Source organism: Triticum aestivum, chromosome 1B, assembly GCF_018294505.1.
Source record: "Triticum aestivum cultivar Chinese Spring chromosome 1B, IWGSC CS RefSeq v2.1, whole genome shotgun sequence".
Taxonomy (NCBI): Eukaryota; Viridiplantae; Streptophyta; class Magnoliopsida; order Poales; family Poaceae; genus Triticum; species Triticum aestivum.
The window spans coordinates 666,673,604-666,693,704 of NC_057795.1; the positions used below are offsets into that span (position 1 = coordinate 666,673,604).

At 44.8% G+C, this 20,101-nt stretch overlaps 4 protein-coding genes across 4 annotated transcripts; 3 read left to right on the forward strand and 1 right to left on the reverse strand.

Moving 5' to 3' along the window:
- Positions 1–3,819: 3,819 nt before the first annotated feature.
- Positions 3,820–4,418, forward strand: LOC123146679 (protein RADIALIS-like 3). Its single transcript, XM_044566101.1, has one exon. It carries the CDS (start codon positions 3,930–3,932, stop codon positions 4,194–4,196), a length of 267 nt encoding a protein of 88 aa, XP_044422036.1. The 5' UTR covers positions 3,820–3,929; the 3' UTR covers positions 4,197–4,418.
- Positions 4,419–8,627: 4,209 nt separating this feature from the next.
- LOC123146663 (protein RADIALIS-like 3) lies at positions 8,628–9,871 on the forward strand. Its single transcript, XM_044566100.1, has 2 exons — positions 8,628–8,981; positions 9,554–9,871. Exon 1 carries the CDS (start codon positions 8,712–8,714, stop codon positions 8,976–8,978), a length of 267 nt encoding a protein of 88 aa, XP_044422035.1. The 5' UTR covers positions 8,628–8,711; the 3' UTR covers positions 8,979–8,981; positions 9,554–9,871.
- A 3,450-nt stretch (positions 9,872–13,321) lies between these two features.
- On the forward strand, positions 13,322–13,680 carry LOC123146695 (protein RADIALIS-like 3). The gene has a single exon (XM_044566102.1). The coding sequence runs from the start codon at positions 13,419–13,421 to the stop codon at positions 13,659–13,661; it is 243 nt and encodes an 80-aa protein (XP_044422037.1). The 5' UTR covers positions 13,322–13,418; the 3' UTR covers positions 13,662–13,680.
- Positions 13,681–15,083: 1,403 nt separating this feature from the next.
- On the reverse strand, positions 15,084–16,202 carry LOC123146647 (alkylbase DNA glycosidase-like protein mag2). Its single transcript, XM_044566099.1, has one exon. It carries the CDS (start codon positions 16,137–16,139, stop codon positions 15,291–15,293), a length of 849 nt encoding a protein of 282 aa, XP_044422034.1. The 5' UTR covers positions 16,140–16,202; the 3' UTR covers positions 15,084–15,290.
- Between the last annotated feature and the right edge of the window lie 3,899 nt (positions 16,203–20,101).

Consider the following 20,101-nt stretch of genomic DNA (forward strand, 5'->3'; position numbering starts at 1 on the left):
GGGCGGGGTCTAGTGAGATGGTGGAGTCGTGACCAGGCGAGAGCAAGCTCGGGGTGCTATATATAGCCGCCCCGAGGCGGTTGTCGAGAACGGGGTTCTCCGGCGAGGTGATTACGGTGGCGCAGTGGTTGCACGGGAGGGTTCAGAGGTTGAGCGTCGTCGTGGATGCTCCCTGGTTCCGTTTCGATGCTAATCGCGTCGGGATTGGGTTGTTTAGGGGGAGCTCGACGGAACGGGGTGGCGCGGGCCCGTCGGCGGCAGGGAGCGCGCTCTGCGCGTGCCGCGCCACGGCGACGGTGCTGCATGCGTGCGCTGGCAAGGAAACGGCCACGCGGAGCCACCAGGGGGTTTGGGCGGCGCCGAACGGCGTTGTGCCGCCGTTCTGCTCCCTGTCGGCCGCTACGGTGATACGGCCGCTGCAAGACACGATCATGATTCTGTCAAAAAAGGCTGTGTATATCAGTCAAGGCTGAACAATGATAGAAGATCATGGTGCAAAGACATGGACATAGAGCGATTCCATATACTTCCATTCAAAGAAATTTCCCTCTTTCTCTACAAGTATTAGGAGTTCAGGACATGATGAAACTAAATTTTATTGATAACAAGGCAGGACAAGTACATCAAGATACAATCATATTAGCAACCCAAATACTAAACTAATCTAGGCAGCATCTGCCACAGTGTCATCTAAATTTAACAGCTTGAATACAACAATACATACTAGCATCACTATCACACATTATTAAACACATACCTAGATATGAGCTCGCATTGTCCTTCACCTTCTTTGAAGCGGCACGCTTGATCTCCAGGAGGCGCCACATGTACCTTGTGAGGAGGAGAAAGCCGGGTGGTCACCATTTCCTTTTCAGAGGAAAAGAAAGCTCGCTCTGAATCCCCAGCATTGTGACGCCCACCAGAGAGATAGATCGCCCTGGACTGGATTCTGATTCCCAATCTTCTTCAGCAACTTGACCGGGGGAGAGAATCCGGATCCCAGAGCTTTTGGGCTCAATGATTTGAAATCTGGCCAGCCGATGATGCAGTGGAGGCTACAGGGCGGAATCCAATCCAGGCTACATGCAATGATAGATAGGGATCAGTCATTCAAGCATCTTTTTTGAAGAACCTCATGTGAGGGCAGGGGGTTCCTGCATTTCACTAAGAAGAAGAGAGATGATCAGTTTATAAGGAAAATCGGATCCAAAAAGCTAACAAAGCCCGGCATTCAAGAATCTGGCAAACAAGATACCATATACTCCCTCCGTCCCATAATATAAGAACACTTTTTTACACTAGTGTAGTGTCAAAAATGTTTTTATAGGACAGAGGGAGTACCAACTAACGATGGCCCAGACAGAGCCCAAATGCATTCCCACTTTGCTCTGCTTACTTTAATAATAATACTTTGTGAAAGAGATGATGTTTGTTGTACTAGCCAAGGTCCAAGGATCTACTTATGGAGAGAGGCAAGCTGGCTATTCCCAAGCTTCAACATCACATGAATGAATTTTCTCCAAGAATAAAAACATATACATGTAGATAGAAAGTTTGTTCTTGTGCGCAAGATAATGTATTTTGCACAGCATGAGATGCCCCCTCTCCTTTTATCTGCCTATATATGCCTTTTCAATCGAGGGAGACAACACGGTGTGGTCAAACTAGCCTCGCCCGCCAGGGAGCAACACACACGTTCCAAACAAACGTGTTGGCTCCATCCGTACGACTAGAAATCCCTACATTTATTGCTTGATGGTTTATTAATCAAATACTACAGCAATACTCAAATTGTAACACTGGTTATATCAGATACTACCATGTTTAAAAATATAGGAATATGTTGTGTATGTACACTGGCGGAGCTATGTGTTGTGATGCAGGGGCCATGGCCCCCAGCCCATTGATATTTTGTGAAGAAACACTGTTTAGGATGGGCAAATTAGGAGAAATAGAGTATTTGGCCTCTTCAGAAAATTATATATGGCTATTTTCCCCCTCAGTAATCCCCCGCAAGCTATGCCACTAATATATGCATACGTACTGTGATGCCGTTATTTGGAAGTTAACCCGTGCATGAACGTGTCACGATACTAAACTGACAAAATCTGTCCCGTACGAGAACAGAAATCTAAAGGAAAATGCTCCCAGAAATACATGAAGGGAGTCTAGTTTACATGAGCTAGAATCTTCTTGAAATGCTTTGCTCCGATTGTTCAAAATATAACGGGGAATCCTGCATCTTTGCTATGGCTTTTACGCAGATATGATTCCGGGGGAGAGATCTCCGGTGGATGGATGGACCGGTGAACACGCCCCAAGAATCAAACGCAAGTTGCGCCTGCCGCCCCCCGGTTCAGGGAATCCAATGCAAACCCCAGGACTCGATGAGCATGCAGCAGCAGGATGGCATTCTGTCAATTCGCTTTCCAAGGCCATGGGAGATGGAAAGGTAGATATATATTCCTTCGGTCCCCAGAGCCTGAGGGTGTTCATCGTCTCTTTGGGATCTGTTTGTCGACCGGGTGGTGGAGATCACGCGACATGTAAAGAATGGAGATTCTTAGCCCACATCCCTAAACTAATGCATGGACAAGAAAAAATCGTTTTTGAGCCAGGGCAACCCCCCGGACTTCTGTATCATCGATGGAGACGGACTGGAAGATTCAGAGGCATGCAAAAAAATAATTGAGACAATTGCACTATGCTTCGTGCTTTGGATGTCTTTCTGTTTTGTGATTGAACATGACTTTTGCGATTGAACATGAGGAAATATTACAATCTTCAGAGAGGAGATGCAAAACCGCAGTCTCCTGAGATATGTATAGTACTCCCTCTGTCCCATAATATAACAGCATTTTTTACACTACACTAGTGTAAAAAACGCTCTTATATTATGGGACGGAGGCAGTATTATCTTTTTAGATGAATTGGTAATTAACTCGGATAGGCTATGAGGGTGCACACTTGGTACTTAGCATTGGATTAGAGGGGTTTCAGAAAAATGATGGAAATGAGCACCAAGATCAGAGGTTATTGGGTGTGCGCACCTGTGCATCTCTCTTCTGGATAGGAATAGCAGTAGCACGTACCCCTTCCTCTCGTGGCGCCTTGCGGCCTATTGGCTGATACGCACGGCTTACGAAGAGCTCTCTGTCGACCCATGTCAGGATCACACACGGCCGAGACGTCACCATGCATCCAGAGATGAGATGCTTCCGTTGGTGCAGGCGGCATGCATCGATCCACGCTGCTTAATTGCTACAGCAGCTAGCACTCTGTGTCAAAATGTCAAATTTGGAACCACGTAGCAAGTAGACATGGTCAGGTATTTCAAAACTGAATACCAAAAAGGAAATACAGCCATCGACACATGATTTTCACAAGGGATTTAGTTATGGAACAGAAAATTCGACGCTGAAAATTGCTTGCATCAAAGCTGCCATCGTGCAAAGCACCAAAGGCTTCACAGGTTTCTGCTTGGAGCAAAGACTAGCTAGCTGGTAATTTTTACTTAGCTGGAGGCAATGGCCTGAGAGGGCCGATGCATCCAGTTTCTACAGCTATGATATCTAGAAGATGTGTGTAATGTTGGATATGACTCCAGACGTCTTAGGAATGCCCTCATGCACATCTGGGCCCAAAAATGCTTAATTACACAGGCTTTCTATGTCCCTAGCTAGCTCAGAAAACCTGCGAGAACCAACCATGTTATCCTCTCCTCAGCCACCTTTTAACCCACAGAGAGAGACACGACACCCCCAGGGCCTATAAATACCAGCCCCCGCAGCAAAGGAAGACACCAAACCAAACCAAACCACCAGAGCTTCTCCAAGAGCAAAGGACTTCCAGGAGACCCCCCCACCCCAGCACACCAGACACAAGAAAGCCAGCGTTAGTTCGAGTAGAGCATCACATCTCACCTGAAGATGTCTTCTGGGTCGTCGTCTCGGAGCAACTCGCCGAGCTCGGACTCGGAGTGGAGCAAGAAGGAGAACAAGATGTTCGAGGAGGCGCTGGCCTACTACGGTGTGGGCGCCCCCAACCTCTGCGAGAAGGTGGCCAGCGCCATGGGGGGCACCAAGTCCACTGAGGAGGTGCGCCGCCACTTCCAGTTCCTCGTCGACGACGTCAACAACATCGAGCACGGTCGCATCCCCTTCCCTAAGTACAAGACCCAAGGATTCTGGACCTAGTAAAAGGTATAGTTCTCAACAGACATAGGATACTCTGATGTTAACAAAGTTTTCAGTTGAGCATAAGCGTACCAGTTACTGCTGTATTTGTCTGCTTCCTGAGAAAAGTATGCTAGGCATGACTTTGTCGTTAGCATAATAGATGTTTTCTTAACGAGAAAGGTGCAACAGCTCCCGGGTGCCCCTACACCCTCACGAACAATAAATTTGTAAAAAATTCAGAAAAATAAAAAATATTTGAAACTTTCAGGGACCAAACATGATCAAAGATTTGATATCTTGCAAAGTTTCAGAAACAAATAACCTTCATGGATCCCTCACCAAAAAAACAAAATCACTGCTAAATAATGTACATAAACTTTGAACAGTGATTTTGTTTTTTTAGGTGAGGGCTCATGAGATGTTTTTTTTAGTTAAAATTAAAACTTTGCAAGATCATCAAAAGTTTGATCATATTTGATGTACCAAAGTTTCAGATTTTTTTTGAATTTGTTTTGAATTACTGTTCATAGAGGGTGTAGGGGCACCCAGGTGCTGAAAATACTTATCACCATGCATGCATGATGACTGGCACCATCAACTCTATGAGCCAAACTGCTTAATTGCAGCCACCCTGGCCCAATGTATTGGTGTTTAACCTTAGCACAATTAGACAATTTCCCTACTTTCCAAAACAAAAGCTTGGATGCATCTTCCTAACCTCATGCCTACATAGAACAAAATAAAAGAAAGAAAGAGCAAGTCTCTTCTATTTGAGCATTTGTGTTCAGAGTTCAGATAAGCTTACAGTAAAAATGTTTTCTCAACTTTTCAGGACCAAGCAGTGTAAGAGCTCCAGTGGACAGTGAACAAAGTTGTACAAACTAGATCTCTAAGAAGCAAGGATGGACTGTTGTTCTAGGGGGAAGCAAGGCAATCCAGCATTGGTTAGAATAACAGGAAGGGAAGTGATATTGTCGATTGTGTGTACAAAATATAGTTACGTTATGTCCAAGGTTAAGTCTGTCCCTATGTTGTTGTAGATTCTCGTCTACATTCATGAACTGTGTGTTGTTCATTATCCCCTCGAACTAAGTCGTCAAGTAAACTGTCATGTAAATTCATGTATTTATGAAAAAAAACATGTATTCGTGTTATTTGTAAGAAGTCGTACCTGTGGCATTTTGTCGCCTACGATATCTGGTTTAGCTGGCCACCATGTTCAGTTTGGACTCCACAGGGTTCAGATAGCACACAGAATCCTTGTCACCACTACCTTCCTAAAAGAGAAGCCACTAAACTTTGTTCAAGAACCACAGGAAGAACCTGATGCCAGAATAATCTACATCTGAGCCCACCAATATTCGCTGTTAAGCATCCTCGAATAGAGGTTGGTATTACGGTAGAATCAAGAACAGTCCTGCAGATTGGCTAAGATACTATCATGATTCCGTCAAAAAGAAGTGGCGAGTATTATAATCAAGCTCAGCAGGCTGTATATATCGAGTGAAGGCTGAAACAATGATATAAGATCAATGTGCACAGACATGGACATACGGGGGTTCATTTATAATTCCATCAACAGAAATTTCCCTCTTCTCTACAAGTATCAGGACAGGATGAAATTAAATTTTGTTGATAACAAGGCAGGACATGTACATCAAGATACAACCATATTAGCAACGATAATGTGCACATAGACACACAAGTCACAAGGTTGCCCAAAATATTTCACTAATCTAAGCAGCATCTGCCACATTGTCATCTAATTTATTTATTTTTGCAGGAACACATTGTCATCTAAATTTAATAAAAGCTTGAATACAACAATACATACTAGCATCACCATCACACATTGATGACACGTACCTAGCTGTCAGCTCGCATTGCCCTTCACTTTCTTTGCCGCGGCGTCCTTGCTCTCCAGTAGGCACCACATGTACCTTGTGAAGAGGAGAAAGCCGGGCTCACCATTTCCTTTTCAGGGGAAAAGAAAGCTCGCTTTGAATCCCCAGCATCGTGACGCCCGCCAGAGAGATAGATCGCCCTGGACTGGATTCCGATTCCCGATATCCTCCAGCAACTTGACCGGGGGAGAGAATCCAGATCCCAGAGCTTTTGGGCTTAAAGATTTGGAATCTGGCCAGCTGATGATGCAGTGACGGCCACAGGGCGGAATCCAATTCAGGCTACTTGGCAACCATAGATAGGGATCAGTCATTCAAGCAGCTGGCAAACAAGATACCATATACCAACTAACGATGGCTCAGACAGAGCCCAAAAGCATTCCTACTTTGCTCTGCTTACTCTATACTCCCTCTAATCATATTAATTGTCGCTGATTTAGTACAATTAATATGGATCGAAGGGAGTAATATACTTTGTGAAAGAGATGATGTTTGTAGTACTAGCCAAGGATCTAGTTATGGGGAGAGGCAAGTTGACCGTTGGTATAAATTCAGGCTGGCTATTCCCAGGCCTCAACATCACATGAATGAATTTTCTCCAAGAATAAAAACACATACATGTAGATAGAAAGTTAGTTCTTGTGTGCAAGATAACGTATTCTGCACAGCATGAGATGCCCCTTCACCTTTTGTCTACCCATCTGCCTTTCCAGTCGAGGGAGACACCACTGCGTGATCAAACTAGCCTAGCCCGCCAGGGGGCAACATGTTGCATTCCAAACAAACGTGTTCGCTCCATCTGTACGGCTAGAAATCCCAACATCGCTTGCTTGATGATTTATTAATCAGATACTATACAGCAATACTTGAATTGTAACAACGATTATATCAGATATGATCATGTTTAATAATATAGGAATATGTCATATATGTATATACACATACGTACTGTGATGCCATTATTTGGGAGTTAACCCGTGCATGAACACGTCACAGTACCGAAGTGACAAAACATGTCCCTTAGAAGAACGGAAATCTAAAGGAGAATGCTCGCGGAAATACATGAAATGAATCTAGTTTAAAATGAGCTAGCATCTTCCTGAAAAGCTTTGCTCCGATTGTTCGAAATATGACGGGGAATCCTGCATCTTTCCCATGGCTTTTAAGCAGATATGATTCCAGGGGGAGAGATCTCCGATGGACAGATGGTGTGGACCAGTCCACACGCCCGCAAGAATCAAAGCAAGTTGCGCCCGCTGCCCCGGTCCAGTGCATCCGATGCAAATCCCAGGACTCCGTGAGCAAGGAGCCAGGAGCAGGATTGCATTCTGTCAATTCCTTTCCAAGGCCATTGGAGATGGAAAGATACACATATCGAGATAGATATATTCGTTCGGTCCCCAGACCCAGAGGGTGTTCATCGTCTCTTTGGAATCTGTTCGTCGACCGGGTGGTGGAGATGGCGCAGCATGTAAAGAATGGAGGCTCTTAGCCCACATCCCTGCCGCCTTCTCTCTCTCAAATGGAAGAATCAGTCATGGTGCTCCCTAAACTAATGCATGGAGAAGCAAAACACTATCTCTGAATTTCGAGATGCCTTTCTGAACAATGCAAAAATATTTCTTTAGACGATTTCTCTAACGCTGTTACAAAAACCTAGGATACTCCATCACTGATAATGTAATAAAAGATTCAGACATGCTTAATCCATGCTTTAATTCACAGTTTTCTGGGGCATGGTAGAACTACTTTTAGGTGAAATGGTGGTTAGCTCAGATAGGCTATATATGAGGATGCATGCATGACATGCTTGTGTAGCATTCGATCAGAGGGGTTTCAGAAAACTAATGGAAATGAGCATCGAGATCACAGGTTTTTGGGCTGCGCACCTTGACAGCTCTGTTCTCCTGTGGGCACCTTGCGGCCTATTGGACGATGTGTGCATGCCTTAAAAGGAGCTCTCTGCCGACAAATGTCAGCACACACACAGCTGAGATATCGTCATGCTTCCGTTGGTGATGTGAGCAGAGCACGCAGCATCCATCCATCCATGCTGTGTAATGGCCACAGCTGGCGCCGTGTGTAGAAGTGTTTCTGGAACCAAGAAGCATGCGTGTGGTCAGGTATAAGTATCTCATCAACATGTTTTTTCATGAACCATGAACAAACTGCATGAAACCAAGCTGAACCACGTATTCAGATTCAGATACGACGAATTCGAGAGTTGATTTCTACAGCTATAAAATATCTAAACTAGATGATGTGTATAATGTTGGATACAACCCCAGATACCATGCATTGGGAATGCCTGCCCTGATGTGCATCTGGACGGACCCATTAATTACTCAAACAGACTGTCACTTAAAATTTTCATCACACACACCACACGCTTCCTTCCCATGTCTGATCCCTAGCTCGAAAAAACTGCAAGAACCTTGTTGTCCTCTCCCCAGCCACCTTTTAACCCACAGAGAGAAACATGACACACCCCCAGCGCCTATAAATAGCAGCCCCCGCAGCAAAGAGAGACACCAAACCAAACCACCAGACCTTCTCCAAGACATCAGATACAAGAAGCTAGCACTAGCTCAGTAGAATCTCCCCAGGGAAGCTTTACCTCCTCCAAAGGATGTCTTCTGGGTCATCGTCTCGGAGCACCTCGCCGAGCTCCGACTCGGAGTGGAGCAAGAAGGAGAACAAGATGTTCGAGGAGGCGCTCGCCTACTACGGCGAGGGCGCCCCCAACCTCTGGGACAAGGTGGCCAGCGCCATGGGGGGCACCAAGTCCGCCGAGGAGGTGCGCCGCCACTTTCAGATCCTCATCGATGACGTCAACAACATAGAGTACGGCCGCATCCCCTTCCCCAAGTACAAGACCCAAGGATTCTGGACCTGAAAGGTATAATTCTCACAGACATAGGATGCGTTGCTTCTAACAAGTTTTCAGTTGAGCATAAGCATAGCAGTTTTTTTTTGTGGGGTCATAAGCATAGCAGTTACTACTGTATTTGTCTGGTTTCTGGGAAAAGTAGATGTTTGAACTCAATTTCAAAGGCATAGCATGCAGGGGTATTTAAGTATTTTTCATTTTCTTTAGAGGTTACTTACCGGTTACCACCAAGCATGCATGACAAGTTGACAACTGGCACCATGAACAACTCTCTAGCCATGAGCCAAAACTGCTTAATTAAAGCGACCCTGGCCCAATTCACCGGTGGTTTAATATTAGAACAATCAGACAATCTTATAATGGATCTTGCAGTCTTTCTCCCCTCGTACTTTCAGCTTGCAAGGCTATTTCTTATATAGATTTTTGCTAGATCTTGTGCAGCTCCAAACTGTCTATACACCCATTCCATTCCGAAAGACCCAACCTCATGCCTAAATAGAATAAGCCTCTTATATTTGAGTATCTGTATTTGTGTTCAGAGCAGATAAGCTTACAGTGCAAGTGTTTTCTCAACTTTTCAGGATGAAGCAGTGTAAGCTCCAGTGGACAGTGGACAGTGGACAGTGAACAAAGGTGTACAAACTAGATCTCTAAGAAGTAAGAATGGAATATTGTTCTAGGAGTAAGCAAGGGAATCCAGCATTGGTTAGAATAACAGGAAGGAAATGAGTATTGTCTATTGTGTGTACAAAGTATTGTTAGGTCATGTCCAAGGTTAAGTCTGTCTCTATGTCGTTGTAGATTCTCGTCTACATTCATGATCTGTGTGTTGTTATCTGTTCAAATCAAGTCATCAAGTAAGCTGTCATGTAAACTCATGTATTAGTGTTATTTGTAAAAAGTTGTACCTGTCGCATTTTGTCGCCTCAATATCTGGTTTAGCTGGCCACCAAGTGCAGTTTGGACTTTGGACTCCACGGGTCCAGAAAGCACACAGAATCCTTGTCGCCACTACCTTCCTAAAAGAGAAGTCACTAAACTTTGTTCAAGAACCAGAGGAAGAACCTAATGCCAGAATAATCCACATCTGAGCCCACCAATAATTCACTGTTAAGCATCATTAAATCGAGGGTGGTATCACGGTAGAATCAAGAACAGTCGTGCAGATTGGCTAAGATACGATCATGATTCCGTCAAAAAAGAATAAAGAGTATCATTCCAGAAACTGGAAGTAGAGTATAATCAAATTCAATAGACTGTGTATATCAAGTCAAGGCTGAACAATGATAGAAGATTACAGTGCACAGACATGGGCATATGGCGATTCCATGTTTCCAACCACAGAAATTTCCCTCTTCTCTAAAAGTATCAGAACAGGATGAAACTAAATTTTATTGATTAGAAGACAGGACAAGTACAACAAGACACAACCTTGTTAGCAACCATAATGTGCACATAGACACACAAGTCACAAGGTCACAAAATGACACTTCACTAATCCAGGTAGCATCTGCTGCATTGACATATAAATTTAACAGCTTGAGTACAACAAATACATACTAGCATCACCATCACGCATAGATGACACGTACCTAGCTATGAGCTCGCATTGCGACTCTTTACCTTCTTCGCCGCGGTGCCCTTGCTCCCTAGGAGGCGCCACATGTACCATGTGAAGAGGAGAAAGCCGGGAGGTCACTATTTCGTTTTCAGGGAAAAAGAATGCTCGCTTTGAATCCCCAGCATTACGACGCCCGCCAAAGAGATAGATTGCCCTGGACTGGATTCCGATTCCCAATCCCTTCCAGCAACTTGATCGGGTGAGAGAAACTAGATCCTAGAGCTTTAAGCTCAAAGATTTGGAATCTGGCCAGCCGATGATGAAGTAACGGCCACACTGCAGAATCCAATCCAGGCTACTTGGCAACGACAGATAGGGATCGGCCATTCAAGCAGCTGGCAAACAAGATACCATATACCGACTAATAATGGCTCAGACAGAACCCAAAAGCATTTCAACTTTACTCTGCTTACCTTAGCTTAATATATACTTTGTGAAAAAGATGATCTTCGTAGTACTAGCCAAGGATCTAGTTATGGAGAGAGGCAAGTTGACCGATCGTATAAATTCAGGCTGGCTGTTCCCAAGCCTCAACATCACATGAATGAATTTTCTCCAAGAATAAAGACACATACATGTAGATAGAAAGTTACTTCTTGTGTGCAAGATAACGTATTTTGCACAAAGTGAGATGCCCCTCTCCTTTTCACTCGAGAGAGACAACACTGTGCGGTCAAACTAGCCTAGCCCGCCAGGAAGTAACACTTGCGTTCCAAACAAAGGTGTTGGCTCCATTGGTTGCTTGATGATTTATTAATCAGATATAGCAATACTCGAATTGTAACACCGGTTATATCAGATACTATCATGTCGAAAATTATAGGAATATGCCGTCTATGTATATACGCATCCCTACTGTGATTCCGTTATTTGGAAGTTAACCCGTGCATGAACGTATCCCAATACTGAACTGACAAAATTTGTCCCATACGAGAACAGAAATTTAAAGGAAAATACTGGCAGAAATACATGCAATGAGTCTAGTTTACATGAGCTAGCATCTTCCTGAAAAGCTTTGCTCCGATTGTTCGAAATATGATGGGGAATCCTGCATCATTCCGGGGGATAGATCTCCGGTGGATGGATGGACCGGTCCACACGCCCCAAGAATCAAAAGCAAGTTGCACCCGCCGCCCCTGGTTCAGTGCATCCGATGCAAACCCCAGGACTCCGTGAGCATGCAGCAAGCAAGGAGCAGCTGGATGGCATTCTGTCAATTCCCTTCCCAACGCCACTGGAAATGGAAAAGATAGATAAATTCCTTCGGTCCCCGGAACCCGGGGGTGTTCATCATCTCTTTGGGATCTGTTTGTCGACCGGGTGGCGGAGATCGCACAACATGTAAAGAATGGGGGTTCTTAGCCCACATCCCTAGATCTTTTTCTCTCCCAAATGGATGAAACAATCATGGTCCTCCCTACACTAATGCATGGACAAGCAAAATTCGTTTTTGAACGAGAGCAACCCCCCAGACTTCTCTATCATCGATGGCGATGGAACGAAAGATTCAGAGGCATGCTTAATTTATTTTTTGAGACACTTGCACTATTCTTCATGCTTTGAAAGTCTTTTTTTTTATTTGCGATTGAACATGAGTTTTATCCATTAGAGGAAATATTACTATCTTTAGAGAGGAGACGCAAAACCGCAGTCAGCGGAGATATGTATAGTACTACTTTTTTAGATGAATTTGTAATTAACTCCGCTAGGCACTGAGGGTGCACGCTTGGTACGTAGCATTGGATTAGAGGGGTTTCAGAAAAATGCTGGAAATGAGCATCGAGATCAGAGGTTTTTGGGTATGTGCACCTGTGCATCAATAGCATGTATCCCCTCCTCCCGTGGGCGCCTTGCAGCCTATTGGCTGAGACGCATGCCTTACGATGAGCACTCTGCCGATCCATGTCAGCATCACACACGGCCGAGAAATCGCCATGCATCCAGAGATGGATGCTTCCTTTGGTGATGTGCGCAGAGCACACAGGTGGCATGCATCGATCCACACTGCCTAATTGCTACAGCAGATTGCACTCTGTCAAAATGTTAAACTTGGAACCATGTAGCAAGCACACGTGGTCAAATATTTCAAAACTGAATACCAAAAAGCAAATATATCGATCGACGCATGATTTCCATGGGGGATTTAGTTACAGAACAAAAAATTCGACGCCAAAAATTTCTCACAACAAAGCTGCAATCATACCCATCCGGCGATGCCATGGTGGAGAAGTTAAAAAGTTTTTTTTTTAACTTGGTAAAGAAGTTAAAAGTAGAAGACTGCAAACATAGTGAGAGACATGTGAGCAAGCACCAAAGGCTTCACAGGTCTCTAGTTGGAGCAAAGGCCATCTAGCTGGCAGTTTTTACTTAGCTGGAAGCAATGGCCTGAGAGGGCGCACGCATCCAGTTTCTACAGCTATAATATCCAGATGATGTGTATAATGTTGGATACAACTCAAGACGTCATGCGTCAGGAATGCCCTCATGCGCATCAGGGCCAAAAAGGCTTAATTACTTAGGGAGGCTGTCAGTGAAGTGATGCTAATTAAATTTTTCATCACGCACAACACAGGCTTTCTATGTCTTCAACTCAAAAAACCTGCGAGAACCTTGTTGTCATCTCCCCAGCCACCTTCTAAGTTTAAACCTACAGAGAGAGACATGGCACACCCCCAGGGCCTATAAATAGCAGCCCTCACAGCAGAGACACCAACAAAACCACCAGAGCTTCTCCAAGAGCAAAGGACTTCCAGGAGCCAACATACTAGATACAGGAAGCATTAGCTCAGTAGAATCCCACAAGAGAAGCTTTACCTGCTCCAAGGATGTCCTCACCGAGCTCAGACTCGGAGTGGAGCAAGAAGGAGAACAAGATGTTTGAGGAGGCGCTTGCCTACTACGGCATGGGCGCCCCCAACCTCTGGGAGAAGGTAGCCAGCGCCATGGGGGGCACCAAGTCCGCCGAGGAGGTGCGCCGCCACTTCCAGTTCCTTGTTGACGACGTCAAGAACATCGAGCACGGACGCATCCCCTTCCCCAAGTACAAGACCCGGGGCTTCTGGACCTAAAAGGTATAATTCTCAACCAAAAACTGCACAGACATTAGATGCTCTGTTTCTAGTAGCAAGTTTCAGTTGAGCGTAAGCATACCAATTACTGCTGTATTTGTCTACTTGCTGGGACCATCTTGTTACCATAGATGTTTTAACTCAAGGCAGATCATGCAGGGGTATTTATGTATTTTTATTTTCTTTAGAGGTTTACCACCATGCATACATGATGACTGGCATCATGAACTCTATGAGCCAAACTGCTTAATTGCAACCAATCCTTGGGCACTTAGCCAAAGGATTGTGGTCCAATCTATCGGTGGTTTAATCCTAGCTACACTATCAGAAAAATTTCCCTACTTCTATAACAAAAACTTGGATGGATCTTGCAGTCTTTATCTCCATGTGCTATCAGTTTTGCAGTGAGATCAATATAAGTACGCCTTAGTACCATACAGGACTGTCTTTTTACAGATTATTGCTACATTTTGTGCAGCTCCACACTATCTACACACACATTCACCTAACCTCATGCCCACATAGAACAAAACAGAAGAAAGAAAGAACAAGCCTCCACACTATTTGAGTATCTGTATTTGTGTTCAGAATTCAGATAAGCTTACAGCCCAAGTGTCTTCATGTTTTCAGGATGAAGCAGTGTAAACTCCAGTGGACAGTGAACAAAGTTGTACAAACTAGATCTCTTAAGAATAGACTGATGTTCTAGGGGGGCGCAAGGCAATTCAGCATTGGTTAGAATAGCAGGAAGAAAAGGAGTTGTATATTGTGTGTACAAAATATTACTAGGTTATGTCCAAGGTTAAGTCTCTATGTTGCTGTAGATAATCATCTAGCTTCATGAACTGCATGTTGTTCATTATCCCCTCGAACCAAGTCATCAAGTAAATCATCATGTAAACTCATGTATTTGTGGTATTTGTAAGAAGTCGTACCAGTAGCATTTTGTCGCCCCCGAGATCTGGTTTAGCTGGCCACCATGTTCAATTTGGACTCCACAGGTCCAGAAAGCACACAGAATCCTTGTCACCACTACTTTCCTAAAAGAGAGGTCACTAAACTTTGTTCAAGAACCACAGGAAGAACCTAATGCAAGAATAACCGACATCTGAGCCCACCAAAATTCGCTGTTAAGCATCATAGAATCTAGGGCGGTATTACGGTAGAATCAAGAACAGTCCTGCAGATTGGCTAAGATACGATCATGATTCTGTCAAAAAACAAGTTTAACGAGTATCATTCCAGAAATTGAAAGTGTCAACGGGCTGTATATATCAAGTCAAGGCTGAACAATGATACAAGATCCCCCGCAAAAAAAAAAAGAACAATGATACAAGATTACAGTGCACAGACATGGACATATCGCAATTCCATACCATTCCAGCCATAAAAATTCCCCTCTTCTCTACAAGTATCAGAACAGGATGAAACTAAAATTTTATTGATAACAAGGCAGGACAAGTACATCAAGATACAACCATCAAGATAACAAGGCAAGACACACAAGTCACAATGTCGCACGATGATACTTCATTAATCCAGGCAGCATCTGCCACATTGCCATCTAAATTTACCAGCTTGAGTACAACAAATACATACTAGCATCACCCATAGATGACACATACCTAGCTAGGAGCTCGCATTGCCCTTCTTCGCCTTCTTCACCGCGGCGCCCTTGCTCTCGAGGAGGCGCCACATGTACCAGGCGCCGACCGACCGGTACGGGCGCCAGCGCTCGCACAATGCGGCCATCTCCTCCGGCTTGGGCAGCCCCTTGAGCTTGTACAGCTCCTGCACGCCCTTGCGCACGCCGAGGTCGCCGGACGGCAGCACGTCGGGGCGGTGCAGCGAGAAGATCATGAACATGTGGACCGTCCACTCGCCGATGCCCTTGACCCTGGTGAGCTGGGCGAGGAGCGCGTCCTCGCCCATGGCGGCGACGGAGGACTCGGAGAGGTCCCCGGCCGCGAACCTGGCGGCCAGGTCGTGCAGGTAGGCGGCCTTGCGGCCGGAGACGCCGATGGCGCGGAGGTCGGCGGCGGCGAGGGCGAGCACGGCCGCGGGGCTCACGGAGCCGTCGGCGGCGGAGGGGAGGAGCGCGAGGAAGCGGGCGTAGATGGCGGCGGCGGCGGAGGTGGCGAGCTGCTGGTAGAGGATGGAGCGCGCGAGGGAGTGGAAGGCGGGGACGGAGGGGGAGGAGGTGAAAGCCAGGGCGTCGGTGGAGGCGATGACCTCGGAGAGGAGCGGGTCGGCGGCCGCGAGGTGGCGCAGCGCCGCCGCGAGCTCGCCCGGGGCGGACAGCGCGGGCAGCACCGGAGCGGGCGGCGCCGGCGGCGGCAGGGTGGCCGCGGCGAGGGGTTTGGCGGGTGGTGTCTTGACGATCTTGCGGGAGCGGAAGGAGATCCTGGCGGTGGCTGCGGCGGTGGAGGTGGCGGCGGCGGAGGGGCGGGCCGGAGCCGCCGACCTGGTCTTGGCCATTGCGCTGGGTGGTGGTGGTGGACGGCGGCGTGGACCGTGGAGTGTGTGTGCAGGGAAGCGGTTAGGAATGTGGTGTGTTGGCCTTACCGGCCCATCAAGACGTCGGGCTGTATTGGGTAGCTTTGGGCTAGCCTATCTAGCAACTTTAGCCCAGTTACCCCTAAAAAACGCAACTTTAGCCCAATTTTCTTAGTCAAGTAGTATCCCTGAGTTTCGTCCCCTAAAAAAACTGAGTTTCCTCAAGGACAAAAAGATAGAAAAAAAAACTCCCCAACCCCGATGTTATGGCACCTAACTTTTTCCGAAACACTAAAAAACTGACATTCATTTTTTAGTCATGGCAAATCTGACGTTTTTCGTGGCAATTTATATTGGTGCGATGATGAAAATTTAGTTTGCAAGCACTAGAATTTTCTGGAAAAAAGATGAACTAAGGTGGATTTGTCATGCTCGCCAACTGAGCTTGCCATCTTGGAAACATATAATTTGCCATGAAAATGTTCGAATTTGCCATGATAAAAAATCTGACATTAGATTTATAATGGAGTCCATTTAGAAAAAAACAAGGGAGGAGCTCCCCGGCTCCATAGATGGCACATACATCACCTCGAGTCTCGTCATCAATGAAGGGACACTACTGGAATCAGCTTCTTTGCCGTCCGCCATGGTGGACGGCAAAGGCCTTTGCCGTCAGCCAGCAGACGGCAAAACGTACGGCTGAACTAGCGACGGCAAAGGGCAAAATCCCTGATTCCAGTAGTGGGAGAGGGAGATGACCCGTCCTTCGTACACTTCTTCATCATGATGAACGATGAAAGAGCCTCAACAAAAGGTTCCTTGCAATCTTTCCTACAAGGCTACACGACATTTGAGCTCAGAGACATTACTAGTCGGAATTCTTACCTTCAAAGGGAAGGAGACGAGGGACCGAGACCGATGCACATTGACCATTCATGTGGATTGCAATAAGAAATTATTCATGGTCCTTTCCTTGGCATGATTCGGTGAATCATCGGCTAGACCCCACTTATTCTTCCACTAGTTATGAAGGAAATGTGTTGTCCTCTCCATGGCTTTTGACAATGAAGATGTCCCCATGTACAAATGAGACCTGAGACAATATCGTAGTGTCGTATTTTACACATGTAGCATAATCTTTCTACTATGAAGCATCTATTTTGAGACGCCAATAAATGCTTAATGTTTTCCAATAAAGGTCAACATATGCTTAATGTTATATCAAAAGTTAAAAATGGCTGCAACTTGGTTTCCATGTGTGTTTCAGAGATATTCCATGAAAATGGAGGTTGATGGGTGCGTCATCGGCACCGGAGGAATGGAGGTGGTTAGGGCATCTCCAACACCGACTTTCCTCCCGCAACCGTCCAGAGCCGCCGACCTGGTCTTGCCCATTGCGCTTGGTGGTGGTGGTGGTGGACGGCGGCGTGGACCATGGAGAGTGTGGAGGGAAGCGGTTAGGTGTGTAGTGTGTCGGCCTTACCGAGTTACCGGCCCATCAAAACGTCGGGCTGTATTGGGAAGCTTTGGGCTAGCCTGTCTAGCAACTTTAGCCCAATTTTCTTAGTCAAACAATAACCCTGAGTTTCGTCCCCTAAAACAAACCTGAGTTTCCTCGGGAAAAAAAAAGAGAGAGAAAAACTCCCCACCCCTAAATGTTATGGCACCAACATCACTTGCCTCACCTCGAGTCTCCTCACCAACAATGGAAGGGGAGAGTATAAGGTGATACCACCTCCTAAATAGTCCCATGCCACCATTTAAAAAACTCAATTTTAAATGTTTCAAAAAATTCTAAAGTAAGTATGGATGTTCACATTGCATGAATATACAACCCCTAAAAATTCAGGTACAAATTCTAAATACACATTTAGAAAAAAGGACAAATGCAGATGTAAATAGTGGTGTTTTGACTTTTGTTTTTTTTCGCGAAAAAAAGACTTTTGTCTTTTTGACACTATTCATGCTGGATTTGTCTTTTTTGTTTCTCAATGTATATTTCGATTTTAGACCTAAATTTTTTAACATTGTACATTCATGTGATGTGAACACCCACAATTTTTTTTCAGAATTTTTGAAAATTTAAAATTATTATTTTTGAAATGGTATTACCTAAGAGGTAGTATCATGTGATATTCTCCCACAACGGGAGAGGGAGATAAAGGCATATGCAATGGTTGATAAGGATGTCTTTATATTATGTCCACCACATAATCTAGATAATATATAAGACATAAAAGATGTTGTACAATGGAAGAGGATTTGAAGCACTCGGGTGCTCCACCCCTCTATATGAGTATTAAATTCAAAAATAAATCAGAAAAATTCAAAAAAAAACTAGAATTTTGGGATATCAAACCTGAGTGCCCAATCTACTCCCGTGTGAAGTTCAGTGAAAAAAATATCAAAAAACATATTCTCACTATAAAAAGATCCTATGTATAGAAAAAACAGTTTGGATGGATCATAAGTCAGACTTTTTCTTTGTCATACATTTTCTGGTATTTTTTTCACAAAATTTCACACGGGAGGATATTGGGGACTCGGGTTTGTTATCCCCAAAATCCATTTTTTACTTTCTTGGTATTTTTGAAATTAATATTTGAATAGGGGTGTGGAGCACCTAAAAGCTCTTGTGTATTTTTTGATGTACAATGGGTTATTCTTAGTCTTATCTTCAATAACTAGATATTCCTAAATATGTGGTGAGACAATTGTTGCTAAAGATCATCTATTAATTAAAAAGAATGCAAGTCTTTTCTTATGATTTCTCTCTCCTCCACTTAAATATTTATCCTATATGTCACTCTTAAGACAGCACCATTGTAAACCCATCATTCGTACAATTGTTCATCATGATGAACGGTGGAAGAGCCTCAAATGAAGGTTCCTTGCAATCTTCCCTACACCGAAAGTGGAGCTCATAGACATTGCTAGGAGGAACTCTTACCTTCAAAGGGGGAGGAGGGGCCGAGACGGATGCCCATTGGCCATTTATTTGGATTCCAATAAGAAACTATTCACGGTCCTTTCCTTGGCATGATTTGGTGAACCATCAGCTAGCCCCCACTTATTCTTCCACTAGTTATGAAGGAAATGGTTTGTCCTTTCCGTGACTTTTGACAATGAAGATGTCCCCATGTACAAACGAGAGCTGAGAAAATATCATAGTGTCGCTTTTTACACATGTAGCAAAATCTTTCTACTGCGAAGCATCTATTTTGAGACGCTAGTAAATGCTTAATGTTTTCCAATAAAGGTCACTATGTGCTTAATGTTTTATTAAAAAAATGGCAACAACCCTTCTCAGGGCAACTTAGTTTTCATGTATGTTTCAGCGAATTTCCAAGAAAATGGAGGTTGGTGGGTGCGCCATCGGCACCGAAGAAATGAAGCCGCTTAGAGGGATGGTTGGGGTAGTTCGGCGGCGTGCGTCAGGAACGCGGTAGGATGGAGAGAGCGCGCGTGCCAGAGAGAGAGAGAGAGAGAGAGAGAGAGAGAGAGAAAAGTCAATTGACCAGGGCTTTTTCATTTTCAGGATGATTAGGCGTCCCAAACTACACGTGTACTCCCTCCATTTCTAAATGTAAGATTCTTTTTAGAGATTTTAATACAAAATATATGTGAATGTATATAGACGTATTTTAGAGGGTAGATTCATTCTTTTTCCTCTATGTTTCAATTGAAATCTGTTACTCCCTCCGTTCTCTTTTGTAAGTCATTTCAGACAATTCAAAATGGGCTGTTTTGTACATTGTCTGAAATGTCTTCAAGGTCTTATAAAAGTGAACAGAGGAAGTATATATATTTAGGAACGGAGAGAGTAGTACATCGCTGTCGTACGGTGCGTGTAGCGTGCTCATTCATGTGTGTTACACAGTGCTCTTCCTTGGTGTGTAGAGTGTACTCACACTACTGCAGTGGACCGGCAAGTAAAGCGTGTG

Excerpts from the sequence above, each read along its gene's own strand:
- LOC123146647 (XM_044566099.1), bottom strand. The coding sequence starts at position 16,139 with ATGGCCAAGACCAGGTCGGCGGCTCCGGCCCGCCCCTCCGCCGCCGCC.
- LOC123146663 (XM_044566100.1), top strand. The coding sequence starts at position 8,712 with ATGTCTTCTGGGTCATCGTCTCGGAGCACCTCGCCGAGCTCCGACTCG.
- LOC123146679 (XM_044566101.1), top strand. The coding sequence starts at position 3,930 with ATGTCTTCTGGGTCGTCGTCTCGGAGCAACTCGCCGAGCTCGGACTCG.
- LOC123146695 (XM_044566102.1), top strand. The coding sequence starts at position 13,419 with ATGTCCTCACCGAGCTCAGACTCGGAGTGGAGCAAGAAGGAGAACAAG.